The following is a 25,895-nucleotide window of genomic DNA, read 5'->3' as shown; positions in this document are numbered from 1 at the left end:
ATTAACGCTAATTAATCATTAGGGTTGAAATTATTCATACCAATTCCGTTAACACCATCCCGCTGCACCAAAAATGCTGGAAAATGTACGATCATTGCTAATCTATATACTTCAATATGGTTTTTTGTTGATATGTGATGAACAATATAAACATATACAGTGGCAGTAACTTCTTAACACGATAATCAGGTAAAATAGTAATTAAAACAAAAATATATTGTATAATTTGTGTATTTTCCTAGAATACAAATACCATAATAAAAACAATACACTTGTGAGGAACATGAACACGTTTTTACAGCCAAACAAAGTAGATTAAGACTAGAGTTAGGCAGTGTCATGGAAGTGTATTCAAACGTAAATTAACGCCTCCAGGGCTCGGCTCTCATTACGACGGAAAGTCAACCTGCTTTTATTAATTGATCATTTGATCTTGAAATAAGTATCGATTTTTTCGAGTGATTTAATCATCTGACTCTATAAATTTGAATCGAATTTCCCTAATTACTCTAATTAGTATTCAATATTGAATGAAAAGCATAGTATATTAATATTATTTGAGAATACTGCCGGCCCGGCCTAGCCAAGGTTACAATCGCTATCGCTTCGACAACGAAAATCATTATGTCTCTCTATCACTCTTCCATATTAGTGTGACAGTGACAGTTGTGTTTCGATCGGTACGGAGAGTAAGCGATTGTCATTTTGGCTACGCGGCCTGATATGAGAAACTTGAGAATGTATAAGCAGTTCATCTGTAATAGCATACGAAACAGTTTGGCTGAAAATACATGTACGATTGTACGTAGAAGAGTACTAACTTATACACAGTGGAAAGGAAAACATATTTCGGTATACATACCTATTATCGATCACTGATAAATAATATTTCGACTAGTCAGCAATCCAAAATAACCGCATTACTTCATTTGATTACGTGAACAATATTGCAAGTTTCTAATTGCAAGCTACGAGTATTATAAGGGGGTATCATAATATCATTATAATATTTTAAACTTTCGCGTTTTGCGTTGTGTCTGTTTTGACATTGTGCTGGGACATCAGTCAGCCGCGACCACGACCAGTGAAACCTGTGTCGAAACGTCGGTAAATCAAGGTAATTGAATAAAATTCGCGTTAGACCCGTCTATAAATGTGAGTTAATAATATCATTGTCTTAATAACTGTCATTGAACAGCATGATTGTCGGTCACTTTACACTATCCTTAACCTGTACAGTCAGCTGCAGAAGTTGCTAAGCGGGCCAGGTGTTCAAAATGATCTTGACGCGACTTTATTGTTAAGAGAATAAGAGCGCGTCAAGGTAATTTAGAACACCTCGCCCGCTTAGCAACTTCTGCTGCTGACTGTACCTAAATTGACCGTAGTTCTGTAGAAAGCTACCAACTTATTTTTGTCAAAGTGACTTACGCCTTAACTCAGGGGATTTGGTCGCTTTCTGCATTGACAAAAAATTTAGTTAGTCGTTTTCTGCATAAATACCTACGGTCAATTGTGAAAAAAACACATACGAATTTCGTGTCCAGAAGCATCAGTCAAATCCCAGGATCAAGAAACGATGATTTTTACAAATTTTACAAATAGAATCTATAAGGGCTGATTTAGATGGCGCGCGAACTCGCATGCGATTTTAGTTACATTGCTGTTGGTTACGTCCAATTCAGCCGACCGATCAAAAACCGCAATGTAGGTAATAAAACTAGCATGCGAGTTCTCGCATCGTCTAAATGAGCCCTGAATGTTAAGGGTTAGTATCGACATAGGTACGTATCTGTTCTAATAATTGTTGTAGCCGCCATGTAACGTCCATGAGTAGACTACAAATACATTGTTATTTAAATAACTGCAAAAACTTCTTTTGTCTTGTATAACACAAACAGACAGATACAATAAATAGCACCAAAATTCAAAGACAAGTAGGTACACAAAAGAAAAACAATACGCCTTATGGCGTCAGCACAAGTTGTAGGTAGTAGTACTCTGAGCATGGAAAATTTACATGCCATATAAAATGAAAGTATTCAATTATAATTAAAGAAAACCTTTTTTTTTCTAATTATAAGTAAATTTTAAATATAGAGAGTTACTATTCTAATTGTCATTTTCATGCATTTGTTTGGGTACCTAGAGTTAAAATTATATTAAAAACTGCGCTTAAATAACCGCTCACGTAATTTCAACTATAAAACCTGTGGAAAGCATTAAACTAAAATATAGGGTTTGTAAATATATATAAATAACACTTAATAAATAAGAATTATATAATATAACTTTGTAAATAACTAAGATATTTCAATAATAGGATAGCCCTCACATATAATTTAAAAAAATATAACAAAGTGCATACGTCCAAAGAAAAATCAAGCTCAATTATTTATTTCAGAAAAATGTTTCAAAAATCGCTGCGATAAGAAGCTTGTTCAATGCTGAATACCTAGGTGATTTGTCTATTTATAGGATATTACCGAATTTAATACAAATACGTAAATGGAAATATGTTTCGTCTCGCTTATTACCAATTAAGGACTTTACATACCTATACGAAACACAAACCGACTGAAGAAACATTTATAATAACTTTACCAGTCTCTCTCAATCTCTTAAAACAACGATTCACATACCGTCGCACATAAATATAACATAATACAGTTTCTTAATTACTATTACTACTAATTGACAGGATTTACGAAACATGTGTCCCGAGTGCACACTCCGTTGGCCCGGTTAAACCATAGATTCCATTGCATTTTTGAAGTAAAAAATATTGACGGGTTAATTATAGGACGATTTAATAAAACGCATGAGGAATATCATAAAGAAGTAGAAGAGAAAATTATATTCGTCATGGTCGTACTGATACTATAAAAGTCTGTAAGCTTCAAAAATGCTGTTTCAAACAAGCACACTGTACAATTTGACAGTGAAAATTACAATTTATTCCAGAGAGAAAACTTTCTGATTTCATACAAATAACTACGCTTTTAATTTTACGGTTTTACTTAAAGTTTTTTTAATCTACATAGATTTAATAAAAAAACATCTTAATACGTCATGTGCACCACGTCGCCTCCTACAGACAGGAGACATTGACCCTGCAAAAAAAAAGTTTATGAATTTTTGTTGCTTTTTTGAAATGTTCGTATACAATTTTGCTACATCGACTTTATTTTATTTTATTAAAATGTACACCATTCGTTATCCCTTAGTTCATATAGGCAATTGTTTATATTGTGTGTTTATAACGCACAATTAATAAATTTGAAACCAATGTAGCATGAACTAGGCTGCTAACTGTCCTGCAATCCCTCGACTAAACATTAAAACGCTCGGACGGTAACCTGAAAGGTAATGATTTTCGAAGTAACATTGTATATTATTTGTAGCGTTTCGTTCTATAATATAAACCTGTTTCTATCTTCTTACATCTGTGATGTTTTACGCAGCGTACGAGTCAAACACTGACTGACAATTAGATACGTTAGAGTCAAGCGTCAAGCTCGTAGCGAGCGTAAGTCCATAGTAAGTAAGTTGGAACAGTACCTGGTTCTTGTGCGCGTTGTCTTGAAGCATGAGCTGCGTGATGTAGAAAGACGTCAGAGCGTTGCCGCCCAAAGCCGCCGTGTACGCGCGAGCTATTGCCAGCACCTGCCACCAATACATATCAGCATTAGTAAGTAACAGCGATTTTAATAGATTGTTCATTATCGAATGGGTCGCATTTTTGTGTTGTGTGGATTCTTACTTTTTAGGATTCCGTACACAAAGAGTAAAAAACGGGACGCTATTACTAAGACTCCGCTGTCTGTCTGTCTGTGTCTGTATGTCACCAGGCTGTATCTCATGAAAGTCATGAACCGTGATAGCTAGGCAATTGAAATTTGCACAGGTGATGTGTTTCTGTTGCCGCTATAGCAACAAATACAAATATAATAAATATTTAAGTGAGGCTCCCATATAACAAACATGATTCAATTGCCGTTATTTACGTACAGGTACGGAACCCTTCGTGCGCTAGTCCGACTCGCACTTGGCCGGTTTTTGTTTATTTTGGAATATCGTCAGCCCATAGGATCCCGTGTAGGTGAGTGACCTCGCATGTGAAGGTGTGCAGGAACCCGCTGAGGCCGCCCAGCTCGCGCACGGCCGTGGTCTCGCGCACGAACAGCAGCCGCAGCGCGCACACGCGCCGCATCGTGCCCGCGCCTGAGCAGTAGCACAGCGACGTCAGCGACACCGTCGTTGGCACCTGGAATATCGTCAGCCCATAGGACCCCGTGTAGGTGAGTGACCTCGCATGTGAAGGTGTGCAGGAACCCGCTGAGGCCGCCCAGCTCGCGCACGGCCGTGGTCTCGCGCACGAACAGCAGCCGCAGCGCGCACACGCGCCGCACCGTGCCCGCGCCTGAGCAGTAGCACAGCGACGTCAGCGCCAGCGTCATTGGCACCTGGAATATCGTCAGCCCATAGGATCCCGTGTAGGTGAGTCACCTCGCATGTGAAGGTGTGCAGGAACCCGCTGAGGCCGCCCAGCTCGCGCACGGCCGTGGTCTCGCGCACGAACAGCAGCCGCAGCGCGCACACGCGCCGCATCGTGCCCGCGCCTGAGCAGTAGCACAGCGACGTCAGCGACACCGTCGTTGGCACCTGGAATATCGTCAGCCCATAGGACCCCGGGTAGGTGAGTCACCTCGCATGTGAAGGTGTGCAGGAACCCGCTGAGGCCGCCCAGCTCGCGCACGGCCGTGGTCTCGCGCACGAACAGCAGCCGCAGCGCGCATACGCGCCGCATCGTGCCCGCGCCCGAGCAGTAGCACAGCGACGTCAGCGACACCGTCGTTGGCACCTGGAATATCGTCAGCCCATAGGACCCCGGGTAGGTGAGTCACCTCGCATGTGAAGGTGTGCAGGAACCCGCTGAGGCCGCCCAGCTCGCGCACGGCCGTGGTCTCGCGCACGAACAGCAGCCGCAGCGCGCACACGCGCCGCATCGTGCCCGCGCCCGAGCAGTAGCACAGCGACGTCAGCGACACCGTCGTTGGCACCTGGAATATCGTCAGCCCATAGGACCCCGGGTAGGTGAGTCACCTCGCATGTGAAGGTGTGCAGGAACCCGCTGAGGCCGCCCAGCTCGCGCACGGCCGTGGTCTCGCGCACGAACAGCAGCCGCAGCGCGCATACGCGCCGCACCGTGCCCGCGCCCGAACAGTAGCACAGCGACGTCAGCGACACCGTCGTCGGCACCTGGATTATCATATTTTGTTACTCGTAATTTCGGTAAGGCAACTAAGGCAAACCCGGCTTTTGGGCTTGTATGGAAGTACCGCCACTGTAAGTTATACTAACTTGTCCATTCGCCGGAACGACGGTCTTCTCCTCCTCCTGGCTCTTTCCTCCTCCTCCTCCTCTTTCCTGGGAGAGCTGTTCCTCGTCCAGGGCGAAGATATCGTCGTCCTCGGCGGGGTGCGGGGGGTGGCCGTTCTCACTGTGCTCCACCTTGCTCGGATCCACCAGCCGGATGGCGGCCCCGGACACGACCAGCTGGATTTCATCCTGTATGACAAAAATGCGTTATAGTATTTAAAAAAAAAACGGTTTATACGGCATAATTTCATAGAAGTGTGATCCCTACGGTTACTGAGTACCAGCGAGTCCAACGCTACAGAACCAGTCTAAAATGTGTCATCGAGATTCTTAACAAAGGCGCGTTCTCGGAGAGATCGTTCAGAAAGCGTTGGACTAGCTCACGTTCAGGTGCCAATAATTAGTTATAAGCAAAGCAGGTAAGGACCGGGTCGAAGTGCTGGTGGCCTAGCGGTAAGAGCGTGTGTCTTTCAATCCGGAGGTCGCGGGTTCAAACCCCGGCTCGTACCAATGAGTTTTTCGGAACTTATGTACGAAATATCATTTGATATTTACCAGTGGCTTTTCGGTGAAGGAAAACATCGTAAGGAAACCGGTCTAATCCCAATAAGGCCTAGTTTCCTCTCTGGGTTGGAAGGTCAGAATGCAGTCACTTTCGTGAAAACTAGTGCCTACGTCAATTTTTGGGATTATAGTTGTCAAGCGGAGCCCAGGCTCCCATGAGCCGTGGCAAAATGCCGCGATAACGGGAGGAAAAAGAAAAGGTAAGGAGCGGGTGGGATTATACATACCTCCGGCAGCTCGAGCTGTATCCTGGGCGCGAGCAGCGCGCAGGGCCTGAGCCGGCGCAGCTTGTAGGCCACGCCGTCCAGCGCGCGCGCCACGTGCCGCTCGCCCGCCGTGCTGGCGCCGCCCTGCCCCGACAGCTGGAGGCGAGCTCGCCACACCTATATTATACATACCTCGGGCAGCTCGAGCTGTATCCTGGGCGCGAGCAGCGCGCAGGGCCTGAGCCGGCGCAGCTTGTAGGCCACGCCGTCCAGCGCGCGCGCCACGTGCCGCTCGCCCGCCGTGCTGGCGCCGCCCTGCCCCGACAGCTGGAGGCGAGCTCGCCACACCTATATTATACATACCTCGGGCAGCTCGAGCTGTATCCTGGGCGCGAGCAGCGCGCAGGGCCTGAGCCGGCGCAGCTTGTAGGCCACGCCGTCCAGCGCGCGCGCCACGTGCCGCTCGCCCGCCGTGCTGGCGCCGCCCTGCCCCGACAGCTGGAGGCGAGCTCGCCACACCTATATTATACATACCTCGGGCAGCTCGAGCTGTATCCTGGGCGCGAGCAGCGCGCAGGGCCTGAGCCGGCGCAGCTTGTAGGCCACGCCGTCCAGCGCGCGCGCCACGTGCCGCTCGCCCGCCGTGCTGGCGCCGCCCTGCCCCGACAGCTGGAGGCGAGCTCGCCACACCTATATTATACATACCTCGGGCAGCTCGAGCTGTATCCTGGGCGCGAGCAGCGCGCAGGGCCTGAGCCGGCGCAGCTTGTAGGCCACGCCGTCCAGCGCGCGCGCCACGTGCCGCTCGCCCGCCGTGCTGGCGCCGCCCTGCCCCGACAGCTGGAGGCGAGCTCGCCACACCTATATTATACATACCTCGGGCAGCTCGAGCTGTATCCTGGGCGCGAGCAGCGCGCAGGGCCTGAGCCGGCGCAGCTTGTAGGCCACGCCGTCCAGCGCGCGCGCCACGTGCCGCTCGCCCGCCGTGCTGGCGCCGCCCTGCCCCGACAGCTGGAGGCGAGCTCGCCACACCTATATTATACATACCTCGGGCAGCTCGAGCTGTATCCTGGGCGCGAGCAGCGCGCAGGGCCTGAGCCGGCGCAGCTTGTAGGCCACGCCGTCCAGCGCGCGCGCCACGTGCCGCTCGCCCGCCGTGCTGGCGCCGCCCTGCCCCGACAGCTGGAGGCGAGCTCGCCACACCTGTGTATGTAATGAAAAAACAGGTTTAATAGGTAGTTACCGAAAACGGTAATTGGCTTTTAACGGTTGTGCCTTACAAAGCAAAATTTCAATCGATTAATGTTTTTTTTCTGCAAAAGTCGAAAAAAATCTATCAAGTATTTGACCCGAGATAGGTCCTTGAAACATACCTGTGCAAATGCCTGCGGTGGCGCGCCAGGAAGCGCTCTGGAGCTGTTGGTGAACACCTGCATGTGCGGGCGACGCTTAGCCAGCACCTTCGCGGTCTCCACCTGTCAAAAATTACATCGCATTACGTCACATTTAAATTGATTCATGGTTTTTTATCCAAATGATATAAATAGTACGTTAAATACGGGTACTTAACTATCCTATGTTTCTTTTTTTAACAAGTAGTAGTTGTTAGTTTTGCGTACTATTGTTAACATTTTCTCTAATCGCACAACATCGTTCAAACAAGCGAAAGGAGTCTGATGGCTGCACAAAGAACGAGCGCTAGCGCCTCTTTACCCGGTCACCCACCGCTTCGGTTAGCGCGCCGTTCGTGATAATCAGCCCTTCTTCTATATCGTTCTAGAATAACACTCGACTTACGTCCTCCGCCTCGTCTAGCTCGAGCACGCAGGCGTCTTTGTCGGCGCACAAGTCGAGCGCCGGCGCCTCGTCGCCGCGCTCACCGTCCGCTTCGGTTAGGGCGCCGTTCGTGAACATCAGCCCTTATTCTATATCGTTCTAGAATAACACTCGACTTACGTCCTCCGCCTCGTCTAGCTCGAGCACGCAGGCGTCTTTGTCGGCGCACAAGTCGAGCGCCGGCGCCTCGTCGCCGCGCTCACCGTCCGCTTCGGTTAGGGCGCCGTTCGTGATAATCAGCCCTTATTCTATATTGTTCTAGACTTACGTCCTCCGCCTCATCTAGCTCGAGCACGCAGGCGTCTTTGTCGGCGCACAGGTCGAGCGCTGGAGCCTCGTCTCCGCGCTCACCGTCCGCTTCGGTTAGGGCGACATTCGTGCTCATCTCGGGAAGGACTGTATATGAAAATAATACTTCCTTATTTTTTGGCTATATGAGTACACTTAGCACTAGTGTCTGTGGATAGCGAAAGTTGAATTGTTCAATTTATCAAAACCTACGGTATAAAACTACATACATACTACATAGAATAGCCGTAGAATTGTATTGGGTTTTACTTTTGTTTTGTTAGACAAACTATATACACTATGCACCAATCTCTCGAACAACTTGTATGCCGAATGGATGCATATTATATTTATCCAACTATAACTACGAAAATGTATTAAAAGTAATTTGTACATCTTAAAGGGGCCCACTGATTAACTGTCCGGCGGACTGTTAATCAGTGGGCCCCTTTAGAGTTAGAGTGTAGTTTGTCTTACCAACGTCATATCCGTTCGCTGCCTTATTGGCAGTGAAGGCGTCCCATAACGCCTTCTGAATTTCTAACGCTTCTTTGTCGTTTTCTGTTGCCTAGGAAATAAATAATTACGTTAATGGGGATTTAGTCCATATTTAATTACGAGTAAATCACAGATTCTACGTCCGTATATTTTGAAAGAACATCAATGTTAGTCTGTATATGTTTATATGTAATATGAGACTTTTTGCCAGATTAAAAAAGGGACGACTTTTGTATTACTGTACGTATAAGACTGCACGTACGTATTAAGGCAAAGGTACCTTAATCCTCGGCGGCATGGGCGGCGGCAGCGCGCAGATCCGCACGGCCGTGCCGCTCGCGATCGCCATGACGCATCGCTCCCCTACTGCCACTTGAGTTTGCAACGAGAACAGAGCGTTCGCACCCTGGAAATTAGGTTCGAGTTATACTCTGTATCTTTCGGTATTAAAGTAAAATAAAACAAAGATAATCCTTAAATGGCTACTTAAGCCAGTTGAGGGTAAATTAAAACATTACGCGATTAAATAATGTAGGTTAATGTCACGCCGTTCAGTGACTGATCCAGGCGGTTTTGTATTTGGTTGGTTAATCAATAAATGTCATAACTACCCGAAAAGGTGCAAATTGTTTGTTTACTTTTATTTAATTACCTAGAGATACAGACTATAGGAAGAAGAAGGGCGATGTTACACTTAAAGTTATTCTTCTAGCGACTACTAAAGAGAAGAGCCGCTAGGGAACATCCCAGTTCAATGGAGTCCTATTTAACCAAAGATGTTTAACATCAGTATTCATACTAAGGGCCAGTTGCACCAACCACATTTGACAGACTGATCAACGTCAGCCGGCGCGCCCCGACGCTTTACTATTAAACTTTCCATACATAAACTTTAGCGAACTCTTTAACGATACGAACAGTTTGGTGCAACCGACCCTAAGAGGGACACTAATATCACATCTGATTCAGATAGTTCATCCACCTGCATCCTCAGTTTAGCCAGCAGCAGCTTGTGCAGTTCGTACTCGAGGAAGGGCAGCTGGTCGGAGATGTCCCTAGCGCCGGGCTCGGCCTGCGGCGGCGCGCGGCGCGCCCGGGCCGCCACGGCCGTGAGCGGCACGGCGGCGCGGTAGGCCGCCAGCGCGCCCGGCATCGCGCACGTCGCCAGCAGCACCGCCGGGACGCGGGCGCGTCTGTGAAAATGGAACATACGCTGAATTTATACAATAGAAAAAACTGGGACCTGACATTATGACCATTGTTTTTTCATTGGAGCTTACGAAGTTTTGGGATAAACTGGCTCTAAAAAGCACACAGAAACGGCGCGACATTGGTGCAGCGTATACGATATCTGGATAATTTCTGGTTTCGGCCAGCGAGGTGAATCGTAGTGGTCGATAATAGACAGGGTCATTTTTGGACCCTTAACTATATTGTGCGAGGTGATAAGTTAGGTCATACTGAACAACTTTTTCTATGGAACTAACCCCTAAATCCCAATAAAAAATAGCCTTCCCATAAAAAACGTCGACATCCAGTCGACCAAAATGTATGAAGCGGCCAAAAAAGTTTTTGTGATTTCGGAGTTGCTACCATAGAAAAAGTTGTTCAGTATGGCCTACCTAATCACCTCGCACAATATGGCTTACGGTCCAAAAATGACCCTGTATTTAGCGTCCTCTTCTACCTGCCTGCTCACCTAAATTTGGTTACCCTTTTCTGACCAACCATACCAACTTACCAAGCCTTACAACTAGTGCGGAACTATGCAGTCTACTATGCTATTTATACCTGCAGCCCTGGCAGACGGAGAGCTCGGCGCGGTAAGGCCCGGCGCCCGGCGAGTAGGGCACGTGTGCGAGCGAGCACGAGTCCTCCTCGCGGCGCTCCCAGCCGCACTCCAGGTCGATCACTGCGGCCGTGCCAGATTATAGACGACTATGCTATTTATACCTGCAGCCCTGGCAGACGGAGAGCTCGGCGCGGTAGGGCCCGGCGCCCGGCGAGTAGGGCACGTGTGCGAGCGAGCACGAGTCCTCCTCGCGGCGCTCCCAGCCGCACTCCAGGTCGATCACTGCGGCCGTGCCAGATGCGGATAACACGCATACATCCTCACTACAAAACAAGAACAGTGTCTTAATCACGGATTGGATATTGTTTGTATGGGAACGAAAACAGAATGTTTCGTTCTTTGTCAATTACTTCATTTCTAATTGAGCAATGTAATAATGCGAAGATGTTACCTAAAAACACAACTGAGTCCTATATTTCGAGGGTAAAATAATTCGAAAAATATGGTTAATCCGACGTTTTTGCCAATAAAAACCGGTTCAGATCCCTAGTCTGAAAACCATTCAGACAGATATCCACTGCTGAATATATACTTTTCTTAAGAATCGTTACAATACTTTAGCGACCATCCCTTCATAGGAAATAGGCGTGATTATAGTTATCTATGTACAATACTTTGAATTCATCTACAGAACTAGTAGAACATTTAGCAAATTGTGAAATTACTACCAAATATTGTAAATATTTTTCAATAAATCTTCAGTAGAAAAAGGCGGAAAATTTGAAAAATGTAGGCGCGAAGGGAAATCGGTTCATAGAAAATTTGAATTTCGCGCCTTTTTCTACTGACAAGATTTGCTTGACCATCTATAGTAATTCTGTTACCATATAGCAGCCGTCTCGGTGTACGCTATGACGGCGTTGCAGCGCAGCGCGCGCGCGTGCGCCCTGAGCTCGGTGCGCAGCTCGGCCCACCACGCCGCGCGAGAGCTACTCTCGCCTCCGCCGTCCATCAGCTTCACTGAGCGGGCGCAAACTGTGCCGCCTGGGAAACCAAATCATCATAATCTTATACCTTTGAACGAGCAATTCTTATAGTATAATTTATTTATTTATATTCTCCTAAAGACCCAGAGTCATTCATGCAGTTTTGAATTTGGAACCTTCTTTTATTCCAACATAGTTCGAATTTTGATTTTAATTTGTTCTTTTTAAAGGAACTCAGGACTTATGATCGGTTTTCCTAGGATAGCGGTGCCGTCATATAGCGGCCGTCTCCATACTAAATAATACGGCTAAATATTGATGTCGCAGTATTTGTATGGAGACGGCCGCTATATGACGGCACCGCTATCCTAGGAAACTAGAGCATTAGGAGGATATATTTCGGGGATCTCAGAACCGGCTCTGATTTCTATGAAATTTGCTATATAGGGGTTTTCGGGGGCAAAAAATCGATCTAGCTAGGTCTTATCTCTGGGAGAACGCAAATTTTTGAGTTTTCGTATGTTTTCCGAGCTCGGTCTCCCAGATATTATAATTGAATTTACATAGATGTAGAATTTACAGTGTAAAAACTGTAAAACTAGAACAATATACAGTAGTGAAAACTTTAAACATAATACCATCATTCATAACATTGTTCAATAGATTTGACGTCACTTATGCACTGGTTTCCTAGGAGAGCGGTGCCGTCATATAGCGGCCGTCTCTATACAAATACTACGACATGCCGTATTTAGCCGTATTATTTAGTATGGAGACGGCCGCTATATGGCCGCACCGCTATCCTAGGAAAACCGATATTTACCAATGTGAACGATGAAGCCTGGAGGATACTCCGACATAGTAAGGAACGGGTACTCGAGCATCTCTAGGTTGTTGCTGTTCATGGAGGGCCGCAAGATGGCGCCGCCGCCGCTGCCCGTGTTGCCGACTGACGCATTTAGTGAACCACCTGGTTTTATACACGAAATCACTCAATAAGAAGATTAAGAAGTCTTCGTAAGGATTTTATTTCATCCAACTTCAGAAGTCTAAACTTTAGTCAAGACTCAAATCTTAAAGACTTAATATCATTTTAAAAAGGCTGTAAAAATATAGTTTAAAAATCGACCTCGAGATTTGTAAAGTGAGGTAGACAGTATTCTTAGATGTCTCGTGATAGGCACGATTTAATTTATGTTTATAGAAAAAGTTACAAACTAACTAACCCTTTGGTGTAACACTAAGATCAGAATCCGAAGAGCGACGGTGAATCCCTTGCGGCGTGGACGCAGCCTCCAGCGACGAGTTGGGCGCGTGCGCCTGCGCCGAGCCGATCCCGTCCCGATTGCCGTACGACTCGTGCCGAGCGTGCCTCGGCGAACCCTTCTCAACATTCTTCTCTCTGTCCCGCTCCCTGTCCCTGTCAACATCGCACGCTGCATGCGAGTTATCACACACACTAGCCTTGTTAGTGTCGCTACACTCACACTTATCATTACATAGACATATACCGTCGGTGTCTATACTCTCGGGTTGGTCTACACTAGTCTCTGGTAATGAGGGGATGGTCGCTAACTTGGGCACGCCGCTAAGGACCGGATGAAAGTGTTGCAACATAGGCGCGGGTGGAGCGGATGAAACGAGGTTAAAGTCGGTTTCGTTGGACATTTTATGCGACTCGTTTGAACGTACACTATCCTGCCTGACAAGTTTCTTATAGTTTGTGTCACCTAATTCAACTTTTTCCGATTCAGAATGTTTGATAGTTTTATTCGAAATGTCTGCAGACATTTCCTGTGGCTTAGGTTCCGAATCACCTGCAACATTATTCCCGTCAGAAATAGTTTGAGGTGTGTTTTCCTTTGTATCTGTCATATGTTCTACATTATCTTTAGATGAAGTATCAGTTGCCTTTATAGTTTCATTTTCAAAGACCTTTCTATTTCTCGCCTCTTCGACTTTCTCTAATTTTTCGTTGACATCATCAAAGAACTTCTTTTCGTCCTGTTGCGCTGGGTTTGGCGATGCCGGTACTAGCAGATTCTGTACTTTATCAATTAAAATCGTCTCCATGGCAGTAGCAATCAAGCCACTTGGATTAATATTTGGTCTTTTCTTGAAAGTTCTATGCTCATGTGGATGGTAATCGTCTTTTCCATGGTTAGGAGAAGATGGACCGCTCACAGAAGCCCTGGAAACAGGTTCAGAACCAATATACATAGAGACCCCTGAATGCGTGAATTCATCACTTCTATGAAGACGATTGTTAGTATCAATACCTTCCTTGTCAAGACTAAGTAAGTCGGAATATGACAGGAAGGCGGATCCTAGTACGGTTTCGCTGGGTGCTTTAGAAGGGACATCAGAAGCTGATCCGGGTTGGCTCAAAGCAGGTTTTGGGTCGCTGTGTTTTCTTTTCGGCAACAAGGAATAATGAGACAGGCTTTTCATCATGCTGCTTTTGGATATTTTGGAGATCTGGCGTTTGATCTTGGATGAGGAGCGATATACAAAGCCCTTCTTCTCTACGGGAGACGATGGGGCGCTGATGCTCTGTGATAACTTCTTATGTGAGAATGGGTTGTGAAATTTGAAATGGAGATTATGAGATTTCGGTTCTACAAACGTGTGGGTTTCTTCAACACTGGTCGACGCTTCTGGCAAGATTTCTGTTTTCTTATCATTGCTGTGACGATCTTCACGTTCATCTGCTTCAGGAGTATCTTGAGATGATTCTCGTGGACTAGTGTCGCTTTCAATGACTTGCTGATTTTCGTCATCTTGAAGATCAGGAGTATTACATTCCAACACACTTAATTTTTTATCCATTTGTGCTATAAAAACTGGATTCACTTTGTTATTAAGGACCGACTTTACTACTGAACTTGTAGTTTCATATGTTTTTTCAGTATCTGTTTTAATGGAGCTCTCGTCATCTTCTTCAGAACTAGAAAATGCTTCTGAGCTATCTGCAGACAAGGCAGACGAAACTGAGCCGAAATAGCCAACATCCCCAGGAAGCTTGAGAAGATTTTTTCTAGCAACTACCGGAGTGGACGGACAAGATTCAGATAACTTTCGCTGACGACCCTCGGTTGGCTCTGCTTCCTCGTCAGTGGACACGTTTTTCAAAGATGAAAACTTTATAGCTGGTAATGTCCTCTTATCACTACCGAGAGATTTATTATCATACGATTCCGATTCTCTGTTAGCTTGTTCTTCATCGGATACATTAATAGCGGGCTCGGATTCACTGGTCCGTCTTAAAGTCGAGCTCGGAGAAGGGTCAGAATCTTGAGTTTCAGAGATGCGTGCGAGACTCGTTTGAGCGTGAATAACTGATCTAGCGAGCACCGACGCCATACCAATGCCTTCATCTGATTTATTAGCAAAAGCTTTCCGCAATTTGGGCGTTTTTAATCTTGTTAATTTTTTGAACTCATTTTTTATATCGGATAAAGATATCTTTGACGTATCGGAAACATTGGACTTTATAGATATTGTATCGTCGGCTTGATCAGATTTTCGTGATTTCATACTGCCGAGTCTAAATATATTGGTTTTGAATTGTTTTATCTTTTTCAAGGGCCCCATAGAATCATTGTAATCGTCATTGCGGTTCAGAAGCCTGTTCAAATCTGTCTGATCCTCGGACAAGTGCCTCATGCTATCATGAGGGCCATATTCATTTTGATAAATAGAATAATTTCCTGTGTATCCTTTGATGCTGGCTTGTCTTGATAACTCGAAACTTTTCTCATTCTCATCATCTTCAATATTCTCAGTTTCGTCGAGCATTGAAGATGTTTTCGGATTGAGTATATACAGTAATTTCTGTAGCTCTTCTTGATGAGATTGGAAGTATTCGTTCAGATCGGTCGTACTTTCGTTATCGGTCGCTAAAATGTCCAAGTACTTATTGAGTTGTCTATGTTATGAAGCGACACAACACACCATGCAAACATAAATTCATGAGTATTTTTAAAACATTTCATTTTTTATAGTTTGTTTTTAGTTGGAACGACATTTAAATGCACATTTAAAGCGGTGCTTTTACTAGCTGATTATGTTTTCAATTATTAAAATGTGCATTTGAGCAACCATTTTTGTTTATTCGATTTTTGACTCCTAACTAGGTATCGGTTTTGTAAACATCAACCATTTTTGAACCGATCATTGGTATTGGATCACATATTAAATGACCATAAGACTCACTGTTGCGAGCAGGGCGGCACGCTGGGAGGTTGGTTGGCCGTTGGCGACGCGGTGATGCTGACTGCTGTGCCTGTTGATTCAACATTTAATTCAAATGTGAAGATGTCACTTTTAGCTTTTGTTAGAAAGGGACTTCCACTTGTATTACAAGATACAAGCTTTTGACAAACGGGCCCCTGGCCGAATGCGAATGCTGCACATCTGTGGCTCTCTGCGTAGGAAGCATGAGCTGCGTTACATATGCATGAAGGGTCACATTGAACTGTAACAGAGTGCGACTGCGGCTGTATTTGGGTTAATCTAAAATTAAAATACTAACCGATGGCTCTGGCAACGACGCCTGCTTCGCCCTCCAGATCGAAGTCTTGCTGGTATCCCACAACTGCGTTGGCTCCCAACTCGGCAGCCTTAAGGCCTACCAATCGTTGTACCTAAATATGATACAGTCATTTATTTACAGTATTGACACACAAATTCCTGATATAGTATATCACGGTACCTATTGTTGGTAGTGAGACCAGAGTTATTGTGGCGTGACATGAATATCTCTCTCCTACTATGCATGGTCATAGCGATATCCCGCTCGCAAACTGGAACGGCCTGAGGATCCACATATAATGCCAAAATCGCCTTACGGGGTATATTTATTTATTTATTTATTTATATAGCTGGGAAAGAAAGTGTAGAAATCTAATTTTGTCTCAGGCGACACCACAATTGTTCTTATAAGTACAAATTAAACAAAATGTTTCTAAACATTATTTTTGTTAATACCTGGTTACTCAGTTTGATGAATGCGACCTGCCGCGCCTCGTTGGAAGCCCTCGGTGTTCTGATCTTGTCAATCCACTGGTACTCCGGGTCATCATTGACTACCAGCTCTTCAACGAACCCGTGTATAGCTGTGACTTTGTAACCGGGCGGTATCATCGGACCTGGATAGTAATTTTAACATATAGATGGTTAATCAACTCTTGTCAGTAGAAAAAGGCGCGAAATTCAAATTTTCTACTGAATGTTACTGACCATCGGGCTTTAAATCCAGGGCTCGATTCTACTCGCTAAACTGAGCTACTTTTATTATGGCACCAACCCCGAAAACTCGATTTTTTTTACTTTTTCATACATTTTGGCTGATGAGATGTCGACGTTTTCTACGGAAAAGCCAAAAAAATTTCCCCGATTTTAGGGTTGGTCCCATAGTAAAAGTAGCTCAGTTTAGCGAGTAAAATCAAGCCCTGGAATTAAAGCGCCATGGTCAGATACATACAGTACCTATAAGACTATATCCCTTCGCGCCTACATTTTTCAAACTTGCCGCCTTTTTCTACTGACAAGATGTAGTATTATTGGTCACAGTGGTATGGCCATGTCATGAGGAGGCCAGAAGATCACATGACTAGACGAGTCCTTAACATCAACATCGGCCCCAAAAGATCGGGCATAGATAGACCTGGATGTCCGTCATAAACAAAGACCTTAAGAAAGCCCAAGTAGACGTCTCGACGACCCAGAGCAGATATGCCTGGCAAAGAATGACGAGGAGAGCCGACACCAAACGATATGGGAAAAGGCTAGACGAAGAAGAAGTATTGTTGGCCACAGCATTATTTAGTCGTGTTTAATGTTTACATCTACCCTCAACTCAACTGGCTTAAGGAGCCATTTGAAGGTAGATTTTGTTTACTTTTATTTAAATACCTAAAGATATACCCCCTTATTCATAAACGTTTACTAAAGTTGACAAGCCGATAATAATCGTTTGTCCCATTCCATCATACCAATAAGTTGGAAAGGGTCAAACGTTTATTATCGGCTAGTCAACTTTAGTAAACGTTTATGAATAAAGGGGACAGAGTATACTTATATAGGTCGTACTGAAAATTCCTGGACTGGCCACTTAGAAAAAATAAGAATCCAGAAACTTTCAGTATGGCTCACGTACAGTCGCCAGCAGATATATCGGAGCGGCCGAGGTGCTCACAAATATCTCAACACGCACTCTAACGCCTTGACAATAGAGGCGTGTTCAGATATTTGTGAGCACCTTGGCCGCTCCGATATATCTGATGACGACTGTAGTAGTAACATTTCATAGGTGGAATGGGCACTCACAGTGGAAGAACTGCACGCCGCAGCTGGAAGTCTTGTACTTGTTGAAGTCCGAGAACAGCTCAACCTTGACGATGACGTTCAGCTCGCCGCGGATCCCGTGCATGGTGTCGAACACCGGGATCCATCCTGACATCATGGCTCCTGTAAATAAGCAATATGATTAGTAATTTTAACCGCCATAGAATTTACCTTGCTCGTGTCGCCGGCGGTACGAAGTTAGGGCAATTCGCCAGTAACTGGCCACTGTTAGTAATTGGCCACCCTAAACTAAAAATTAATCTATTCATCTACATAGAGAATTCAATTTAGTATAAGTAAGGTTTCAATAACTGGCCAGCCTTCAATAACTAGCCGCCTTATACTAAAATGAATTCTGTTTATAGGTAAATAGAATTCATTTTAGTTTAGGGTGGCCAATTACTAACAGTGGCCAGTTACTGCCGAATTATCATACGTCTTATTTATTATCAGATCGCGGCGAAATAAGCCCGATTTTGTATGTCTTATATATCAGTCTACGGCGGTAAAAAGGTAAATCCTTAAAAAGTGACAATTACTGCTCGTCACTATTCCTAAGGACTAAGGAGCAATGAAAAAGGGTCACCAAATAATTAAATTTCCATGAACGTCATCCGTTTCCATATTATTGCATTACTAAATTAAGTCTATTGTGGGACTGTGGGTACGAATGTCATAGTAAATTTTGTAGTCACCGTAAATTTACTGCCATCTTTCGACACAGGGTTAAAACTAAAAATAAAAATATTTTTAGAACATCCTGTTTTTGACCCATATTCTTTCATATATGTTAAAATTGTTAAATTTCAAACGGTATCGCCATCTACACGAATATAGGCCAAAGGTATGGCGCCATTTATTCGAGCATAAAATTATCTTGATCTTCCGAGGTGCGTTTTTTTCTTAGACTTATACGGAATTACATACATATATGTGACGTCCCACGGGTAAAGGTAGGTTCCATATAAGGTACCTTACCTTATGGCGGTTGGCGCTTACGCTATTATTAACGCCGCTCCAATATTATTTACGGCGATATGCGACGTGGCGCCAGCCGCCATAAGGTAAGGTACCTTATGTGGAACGTCACATATCTTTATTATTTATTCTGTGCTATTCGTGCGGCTAATACTTATGTAAACTCAACCTTATTCCGTTGACAAACGGTTCATACCTCCGTGCGGCGCGGCAGCTCCTCCTTTCGTGTTCGCCACCCTAGCCAGCAGCGGTGCAAGACTGATGACGACCTTTCCGATAGCGTCGTTGGCAGCGTGCGGTAAACTGAACCTTATCTCGTTGCCAAAGGGTTCATACCTCCGTGCGCCGCGGCGGCTCCTCCTTTCGTGTTCGCCACCCTAGCCAGCAGCGGCGCAAGACTGATGACGACCTTTCCGATAGCGTCGTTGGCAGAGTACGTGTCGTGGTCCATCAGGCGCAGCTGCAGCGGTTCGTCTTGCAACTCGGATTCGTCCACCTGCGATAAATGCCATAGACCAGCGGTCAGCAACCTTTTAGCATATTTAATTGCACAAACGGGTTTACCGCGATATAATTTCATTGTTATTACCTTTAATTCCGACGTTTGAAACAATGAAAACAATGAAATTATATCACGGTAGACCAGTTTGTGTAATTAAATATGTGTACAAAACGCGAGAGTTTAAAGTGTTATATTGCAAACCTTTTAGGAACTAAGGGCCACATAGTAGTTAAGGAAGTTGACGCGAGCCGCACTTTGTTAATACGTGTGACTTTATCAGACATTATTACATACAAATAGCCAGGATAGCTCGCGGGCTGCAAGTGAAAGATTCGCAGGCCGTATGGCATAGATTGATATTACTAGTGCGAAATTCCCGGACATTTTCCGTTCCCGGGTACCTTTGAACTTTTATTTGCGTTCTAGGGTACCCGGGAATGGTGAGCTCTACAACAGTTTTCGGTATTTTAACGTAAAATTTGTTTGTTGTTTGTGTTTTTTACCCTTAAATACTACAAATTGGAATTCATTTTTAAATCTGTTTCATAAATCATAAATAATATATGTATTTGAAAGTTTCTTTGAAAGTTTTACGTAAGTAGGTAATAATAATAATCTTGTTATTACATGGAAGTAAACATCTCCAACAAAGGAACATCAAAGTCAATCATCCATTATACGTAAATCGTATTTTAGCCATAACACTGTTTAGAACACAAATAAAGAGCTACTGGCAGACGGTCGCCAGACATTTACGAAAATAAACCAAACATATGGCATTTGTATCTGAGCCAAGTTTTGGAACCAAATATTATGAATCTGCCTAGACTAGGTTAGTAAGTACAGTCTAGTTTTCTTTTACTTTACCTACTTTAAATTGTAGTAAAATTGTAGTGACTCAATATCGCACAGAGTGGTTCAATTATACAATATATATGCCATTTAAATGAAACAAAAAATATTTTGTTATTTAATCAAACATTAAAACAGTTTAAATTCAATTAAATAGACTAATTTTTGGTTGGGTGCAGGCTGCATTTGTGCAAAACAAGAAATTAAAAATTACTTAAAAATCGTATCATTCATAGAAAAAAACTGGTCAAGTGCGAGTCGGACTCGCGTTTCAAGGGTTCCGTACATCACACAATTTTCAACAAATTTTTTTTGTACGTGTAACGTGAGTGAAACGTCTTGAAAAACCCGAATGAGTCAATCAAGTTTTCAACACATGTAATATGAAGTTTTCTGGCGTGGTTTATATCTCTGCAAATATGCAAAGTAGCTTAGATAGGAAATTAAATGCCGAACAATAGTACAAGTGCCTAAATGCGAAGACTGAAGACCGAGCTTCGCCAGGCGTGTCTCACTCCGCGATTTCGTCGCTTTGCTACAGGTAGCTAAAAGTACATCCGCTCGACCCCAATTTTGGGGTTTGCCATAAGCCGCGCGTGGCGCTGTCGCCACCTAGCGGCTATATCTGTGCTGATCGTGACAGACGTGTTTTGTTAGAGAGTGAGTCTTCTGTACCTAGTACTATTATTTATTCTGTGGCTCCGCGTAGAGCTTAAAACTCGGAGCGTCCGACGGGTCGCACTTCCTACAACTTCCGCAAGTGTTTTAAAAGCGAAGGCCGAAGAGAGATAATACCTACAAGGTGGCCAAAAAATACGCACATTCCCGTAGCCAGGGAGGTTTTGGGATTATACCTACTGAGCAACATTTACTATGGGACCCGAAATCGCGAAAAAAAATGTATCCTCCCATAGAAAACGGACCAGCCAAAACGTATGAAACAGCCAAATTTTTCTTCGCGATTTCGGGGTTGCACGTCGGCAACGGGAATACACTTAGTTTATTTTTTGGCCACCCTGTATAGTGCTTTTTAAAACACGTGACAATACCTAGAAACCTAATCAATCAGTACTACAAGTACCATTGCGGCTGTGTGCCAGATACAGCCTAGTCCCATTTTTAGGGTTCCGTACCCAAAGGGTAAAACGGGACCCTATTACTAAGGCTTCGCTGTCCGTCCGTCCGTCCGTCCGTCTGTCACCAGGCTGTATCTCACGAACCGTGATAGCTAGACAGTTGAAATTTTCACAGATGATGTATTTCTGTTGCCGCTATAACAACAAATACTAAAAACAGAATAAAATAATGATTTAAATGGGGCTCCCATACAACAAACGTGATTTTTGACCAAAGTTAAGCAACGTCGGGAGGGGTCAGTACTTGGATGGGTGACCGTTTTTTTTTTGCTTTTCTTTTTTGTTTTTTTTTTGCATTATGGTACGGAACCCTTCGTGCGCGAGTCCAACTCGCACTTGCCCGGTTTTTTTATCTACAGTCCAACTCACGCTTGAAGCTAAAGGCACGCCTCTTCGGGACGCTTCGGGTCTTCGGCCTTATGCGAATATCGGCCTAGGGCCTTCGCAATAGCTGTCTACATCATGTTTCACTTAAAGTATTGCGGCTGTGTCCCTAAAAAAACCTAAACCGCATTTTTGTTTTTAAATCCGACTCACGCTTGACTCTAGATTTCTAATAAGTTTTCCTGTCATCTTTAGGTAAAGGACTATTTTGTGTATTTTTTTCAGAATTTTAGACTTAGTAGTTTCGGAGATAGAGGGGGGGGAATGGTCATTTTTTGTCTATTTTCTTGAATAACTGCTAAAATTTTTATCGTAAATTTATAAAAAAAATATATTTGAGATTCTCACAGTGAGCTCTTTCGTTTGATATGTAACACGACATAGTTTGCAAAACTTTGATTTTTAATTTTATGGTTTACCCCCCAAAAGTAGCCCCTATGTTTAAAATTCATTTGTTGACGTTACATATCCGTTTTTGGGTCACAGACTTACATATGTGTACGAAATTTCAACTTAATTGGTCCAGTAGTTTCGGAGCAAATTGGCTGTGACAGACGGACGGACAGACAGACGCACGAGTGATCCTATAAGGGTTCCGTTTTTTCCTTTTGAGGTACGGAACCCTAAAAACAGAAATTTGGTAAATTAAAATGCTATAATATTTAATTGTTTTTCATGTTGTAACATAGGTATCATTTTAAAGTATTTTCAAATATTAAATCATACTTAGTGATTTGTTGTTTAGTTGTTGAATAGGTAATTTGAATGAATGACATGCATTATTGTCAAACATAATACATATGTATGTACATTGATTCTCTCTGTCATGTGCCATTTTAGTTATAGAATGAACATGGCTTGGCAAAGAATTTGCTTTTAGTGAAACATAAACAATAATGCTTTTACAAGTGGTATGTGGGATGCTTCTATGTCACAATTACTTTAAATTTTGGATTACCATGTACCACATGGTTGAATTATTGATAAAATAATGTTAGGTACTTACCTCATTTTCTAAAACATGTAGCCTTGATCAGGGGTTGAAAAACATTTCAAAAGAAGAGCTAAATATAGTGGTAATCACTAGTTTTACATCTTAAAGAACCACAGGTGTTGTTTTCAGTGATCTAAATCTTAAGTATTAATGTTTTGGGAGGCTGAAAAGCTACCATTGTATCTTCAATGACCCACATGTGGCTAGCAAACACACTTTGCCGACCCATGGCCTAGATGTCAGTATAAAGTGTAGTTATTAACTCTCTTATCATTACGATAAAAAATAAATTATAACATGAGTGTAATTTACACTTAATATTGCTGTACCTAAATTCTATATTTATCATTACAACCCATTATTTCTACCACACTGTCAAAAAAAATATGAAAGTGGAACTTGAGAGGCAGCTTTTGAGACATACTTAGTGTTAGTAATGAAAATGTAGAGTTAAAACATAATTTTAGACTAAACAAATCAATGACAGAACTAAATACAATTCAAAACTACCTATTTAATATTTAAGTTAAAAAAATGCTAGAATAAAGTTAATCCCAGTGGAACTTGCTTGAAAATGTGTATTTTAAGTTATATTAACTGTTCTACTTGTGTGTAGGTATATTATCTTTTGTTTACCTCAAACCGATACCATTCTGTACTGCTCCAATGCGGGTTTAGCGATTTTCTGCACACATCAGTTTTGTGTGTAACACTGCCAAACTTGATCTCCACGAAGGCGTCCGTGGTGTCACTTGCGCGGTCCATTACCGGCAGGTTCCGCCCGGCTAGCACCTTCACTTTGATTTTCCCAGGCATATTGACTTAAAAACAACTCTTAATACAACATAAATTAACGTTCAAGTGCTATTTAAATATATCCAAACAGTTTTCACAACATGCTAACCCGCATTATCACCTCTTCACACAATAGATTAGCACATTTTATCCGAAAATTTCGAACACAAATATTGATAGGAATCTTATCAAAGAATAGATGTGTGTACACGACGCACAGATAGATCTGGCGATTACTACGTCTTTATCGTATTATCCTGAAGCGGCACTAATATTTTGAGCGTATCTTGAGAATATAGTCAACTGTTTACTGCACATTTTCGAGTAAAACAATGTTATGTTGAGAGAAAATATTTGTGTATTGTACGCATTTGGGATGCGTATTACGCGACGGTGTAGTATAAACACTGCACCTTTAAGCGCCTCTGTAATGTCGAAACTGTTCTAAAAGTAATGAGTAGGTTTATTAATAGACAAATGAAGCTTTTATAAATAATTTGTAAATGATAGGTGCAACAGCACGAGTACGACAGTGACAATACTGACAATTAGTAGTGACAGCTGACAGTTGTCAAAGTAAATGTCAGTCCAATATAAGGGTTTGTTCCAAAATTGTATTAAGGAGCGCGGGCCCAGTTTTATAAAATTACAAGTTACAGGTTACAAGAGTACAGGCTACAGGCACCTGTAATGCACTGTGAACGGCTACAGGTGTTTTATAAATACACATAAATTATTACAGTTGTAAAGAACCACGGTCAATCTCGATTACATGTGAAATCTACAGGTGTAAAGGACATCACTATTTTAAAAAAAACGTCTGTCATAGATACTCGGTGCTCTACTAAATGATGTGTTTTTGTTTCAATCAATCAATCAATCAATTTATTTAATTCAGACCATGTCCATAGTGTTAGTATACATTCCCTTAATATTATGTTAGTACTTAAACCTATACAAAATTATAACAAAATTAATAAATTATAACAACTTATATACTAAGCCTCTGGAGCCCATATGTACATCGTCCCAGTGTTTCCAGAAGGCGCAAGCAGGTGACTCTAACACTAGGCGCAAGAGGCTGTTGGAACTGTCACGCACGCGACGCATCAGAGAGGCAGTTCTATTGCGTATTATCGCACCGAAGCTGTCAGTGTGCGCCTCCGCGAACATTCCGGACGCGCTGCAAAAACGAGGCAGTCCCAACAGCATCCTGAACCCATTGTTGTACTGGACGCGCAGGGCATTGAGGGCTCTTTTAGTATAATTTGTCCACAGGCTGCACGTGTAAAGGGTCTGGCAAAACGCTTTAAATAGCGTTACTTTGACATTCCCATTACACCGCGCAAACCTGCGAGACAACATAGTACAACGCACCGCCAACGCCCTACGCTCCCTCTCTATATCTACGTCATCGTGGAGATTTTCGGTCACCCAGTGTCCGAGATACTTAAAGCGCGTCACCCTTTTAAGAGCGACACCACACAAGCTGACAGGTGGTAGTTCGTCAAAAGCCTTGTTACCTGCTTTAAAAACTAACAGTTCGCTTTTACTTGTGTTGTACCTCAGACCATGAGCGACCGCATAATCTTCACACACCTTTAAGAGTTTCACTAGCGCACTGACTGATGGACACAGCAGCACCATATCATCTGCGTAGCTAATGTTGTAGAATAATAATAATATAGAATAAGAATAATGCGTAGCTAATATTGTTTGCTGTAAAATATTAATTACTGGAAAAATGGCCAGAAATGAAGGAAAAATCGAGTGGGAGAGCGGCGATCCATGCCAAGGATATACTTTTTGGGCCGTTTTCAGATTCAGATTAAGTTAGATTTCATGAAATATTTACCTAATAAGTAAATAACATGTAAATAAGTACTCTTTCACCTTTTTACATGTATCGTTTCGGTAGCGGCTCAAAGATAAATACGCTGTGTATCGAAAATTATGAATAGTACACTTTACCATAATGTGAATGCACTATAATACTTAAATAAAGAGACGAATGCTAATAAATCAACGACAAATATCGGGAATAATCCCTTTCCATTTCCAAGTATATAAAATAAAACGAATCGTCAATAAAATCAGTATCAAACATATTGTCACTTTATTTCCTATTTACTATATATTACAGATACATTAACAAAAACTGATAAGGTCAGTGCATGGAAAAGTATGCATGCCCTGGCACAATCGTTGGCGTTGGTGCTTAACAATAAAGAGTAAAGTTTAAAATCTCTCAGAAAACGAGTCTACAAGTAACTGCTGTTGTGCTGTTACAGGACTCAAGACGTATGTAAGTTTTTGTTACAAGTGTACCAATCTACACTTGTAATTTACAATAT

The 25,895-nt window shown here is 43.1% G+C and overlaps 1 protein-coding gene across 1 annotated transcript; it reads right to left on the bottom strand.

Moving 5' to 3' along the window:
* Window positions 1–215: 215 nt before the first annotated feature.
* On the bottom strand, window positions 216–24,068 carry LOC134664955 (uncharacterized). The gene is made up of 27 exons (XM_063521726.1): window positions 23,383–24,068; window positions 19,215–19,374; window positions 17,883–18,023; window positions 16,542–16,702; window positions 16,087–16,198; window positions 15,768–15,837; window positions 12,779–15,480; window positions 12,376–12,522; window positions 11,451–11,610; window positions 10,728–10,889; window positions 9,757–9,967; window positions 9,055–9,180; window positions 8,754–8,844; window positions 8,257–8,384; window positions 7,526–7,627; window positions 7,200–7,355; window positions 7,029–7,163; window positions 6,858–6,992; window positions 6,687–6,821; window positions 6,516–6,650; window positions 6,174–6,329; window positions 5,365–5,571; window positions 4,908–5,063; window positions 4,709–4,864; window positions 4,510–4,665; window positions 3,562–3,666; window positions 216–3,113 (listed from the first exon to the last, which is right to left on the bottom strand). The coding sequence occupies exons 1-27, from the start codon at window positions 23,560–23,562 to the stop codon at window positions 3,063–3,065; spliced, it is 6,336 nt and encodes a 2,111-aa protein (XP_063377796.1). The 5' UTR covers window positions 23,563–24,068; the 3' UTR covers window positions 216–3,062.
* Window positions 24,069–25,895: the final 1,827 nt, after the last annotated feature.

This window comes from Cydia fagiglandana, chromosome 1 (genome assembly GCF_963556715.1).
Source record: "Cydia fagiglandana chromosome 1, ilCydFagi1.1, whole genome shotgun sequence".
In the NCBI taxonomy this organism is placed as follows: Eukaryota; Metazoa; Arthropoda; class Insecta; order Lepidoptera; family Tortricidae; genus Cydia; species Cydia fagiglandana.
This window is presented reverse-complemented; position numbering and strand designations above follow the sequence as displayed.

Excerpts from the sequence above, each read along its gene's own strand:
- LOC134664955 (XM_063521726.1), bottom strand. The coding sequence starts at position 23,562 with ATGCCTGGGAAAATCAAAGTGAAGGTGCTAGCCGGGCGGAACCTGCCG. Across the intron at positions 16,703-17,882 it reads CGGCGTGCAGTTCTTCCACT|GTCCGATGATACCGCCCGGT; the intron begins GTGAGTGCCCAT and ends ATTACTATCCAG. Across the intron at positions 8,385-8,753 it reads AGCGAACGGATATGACGTTG|TCCTTCCCGAGATGAGCACG; the intron begins GTAAGACAAACT and ends TTTCATATACAG.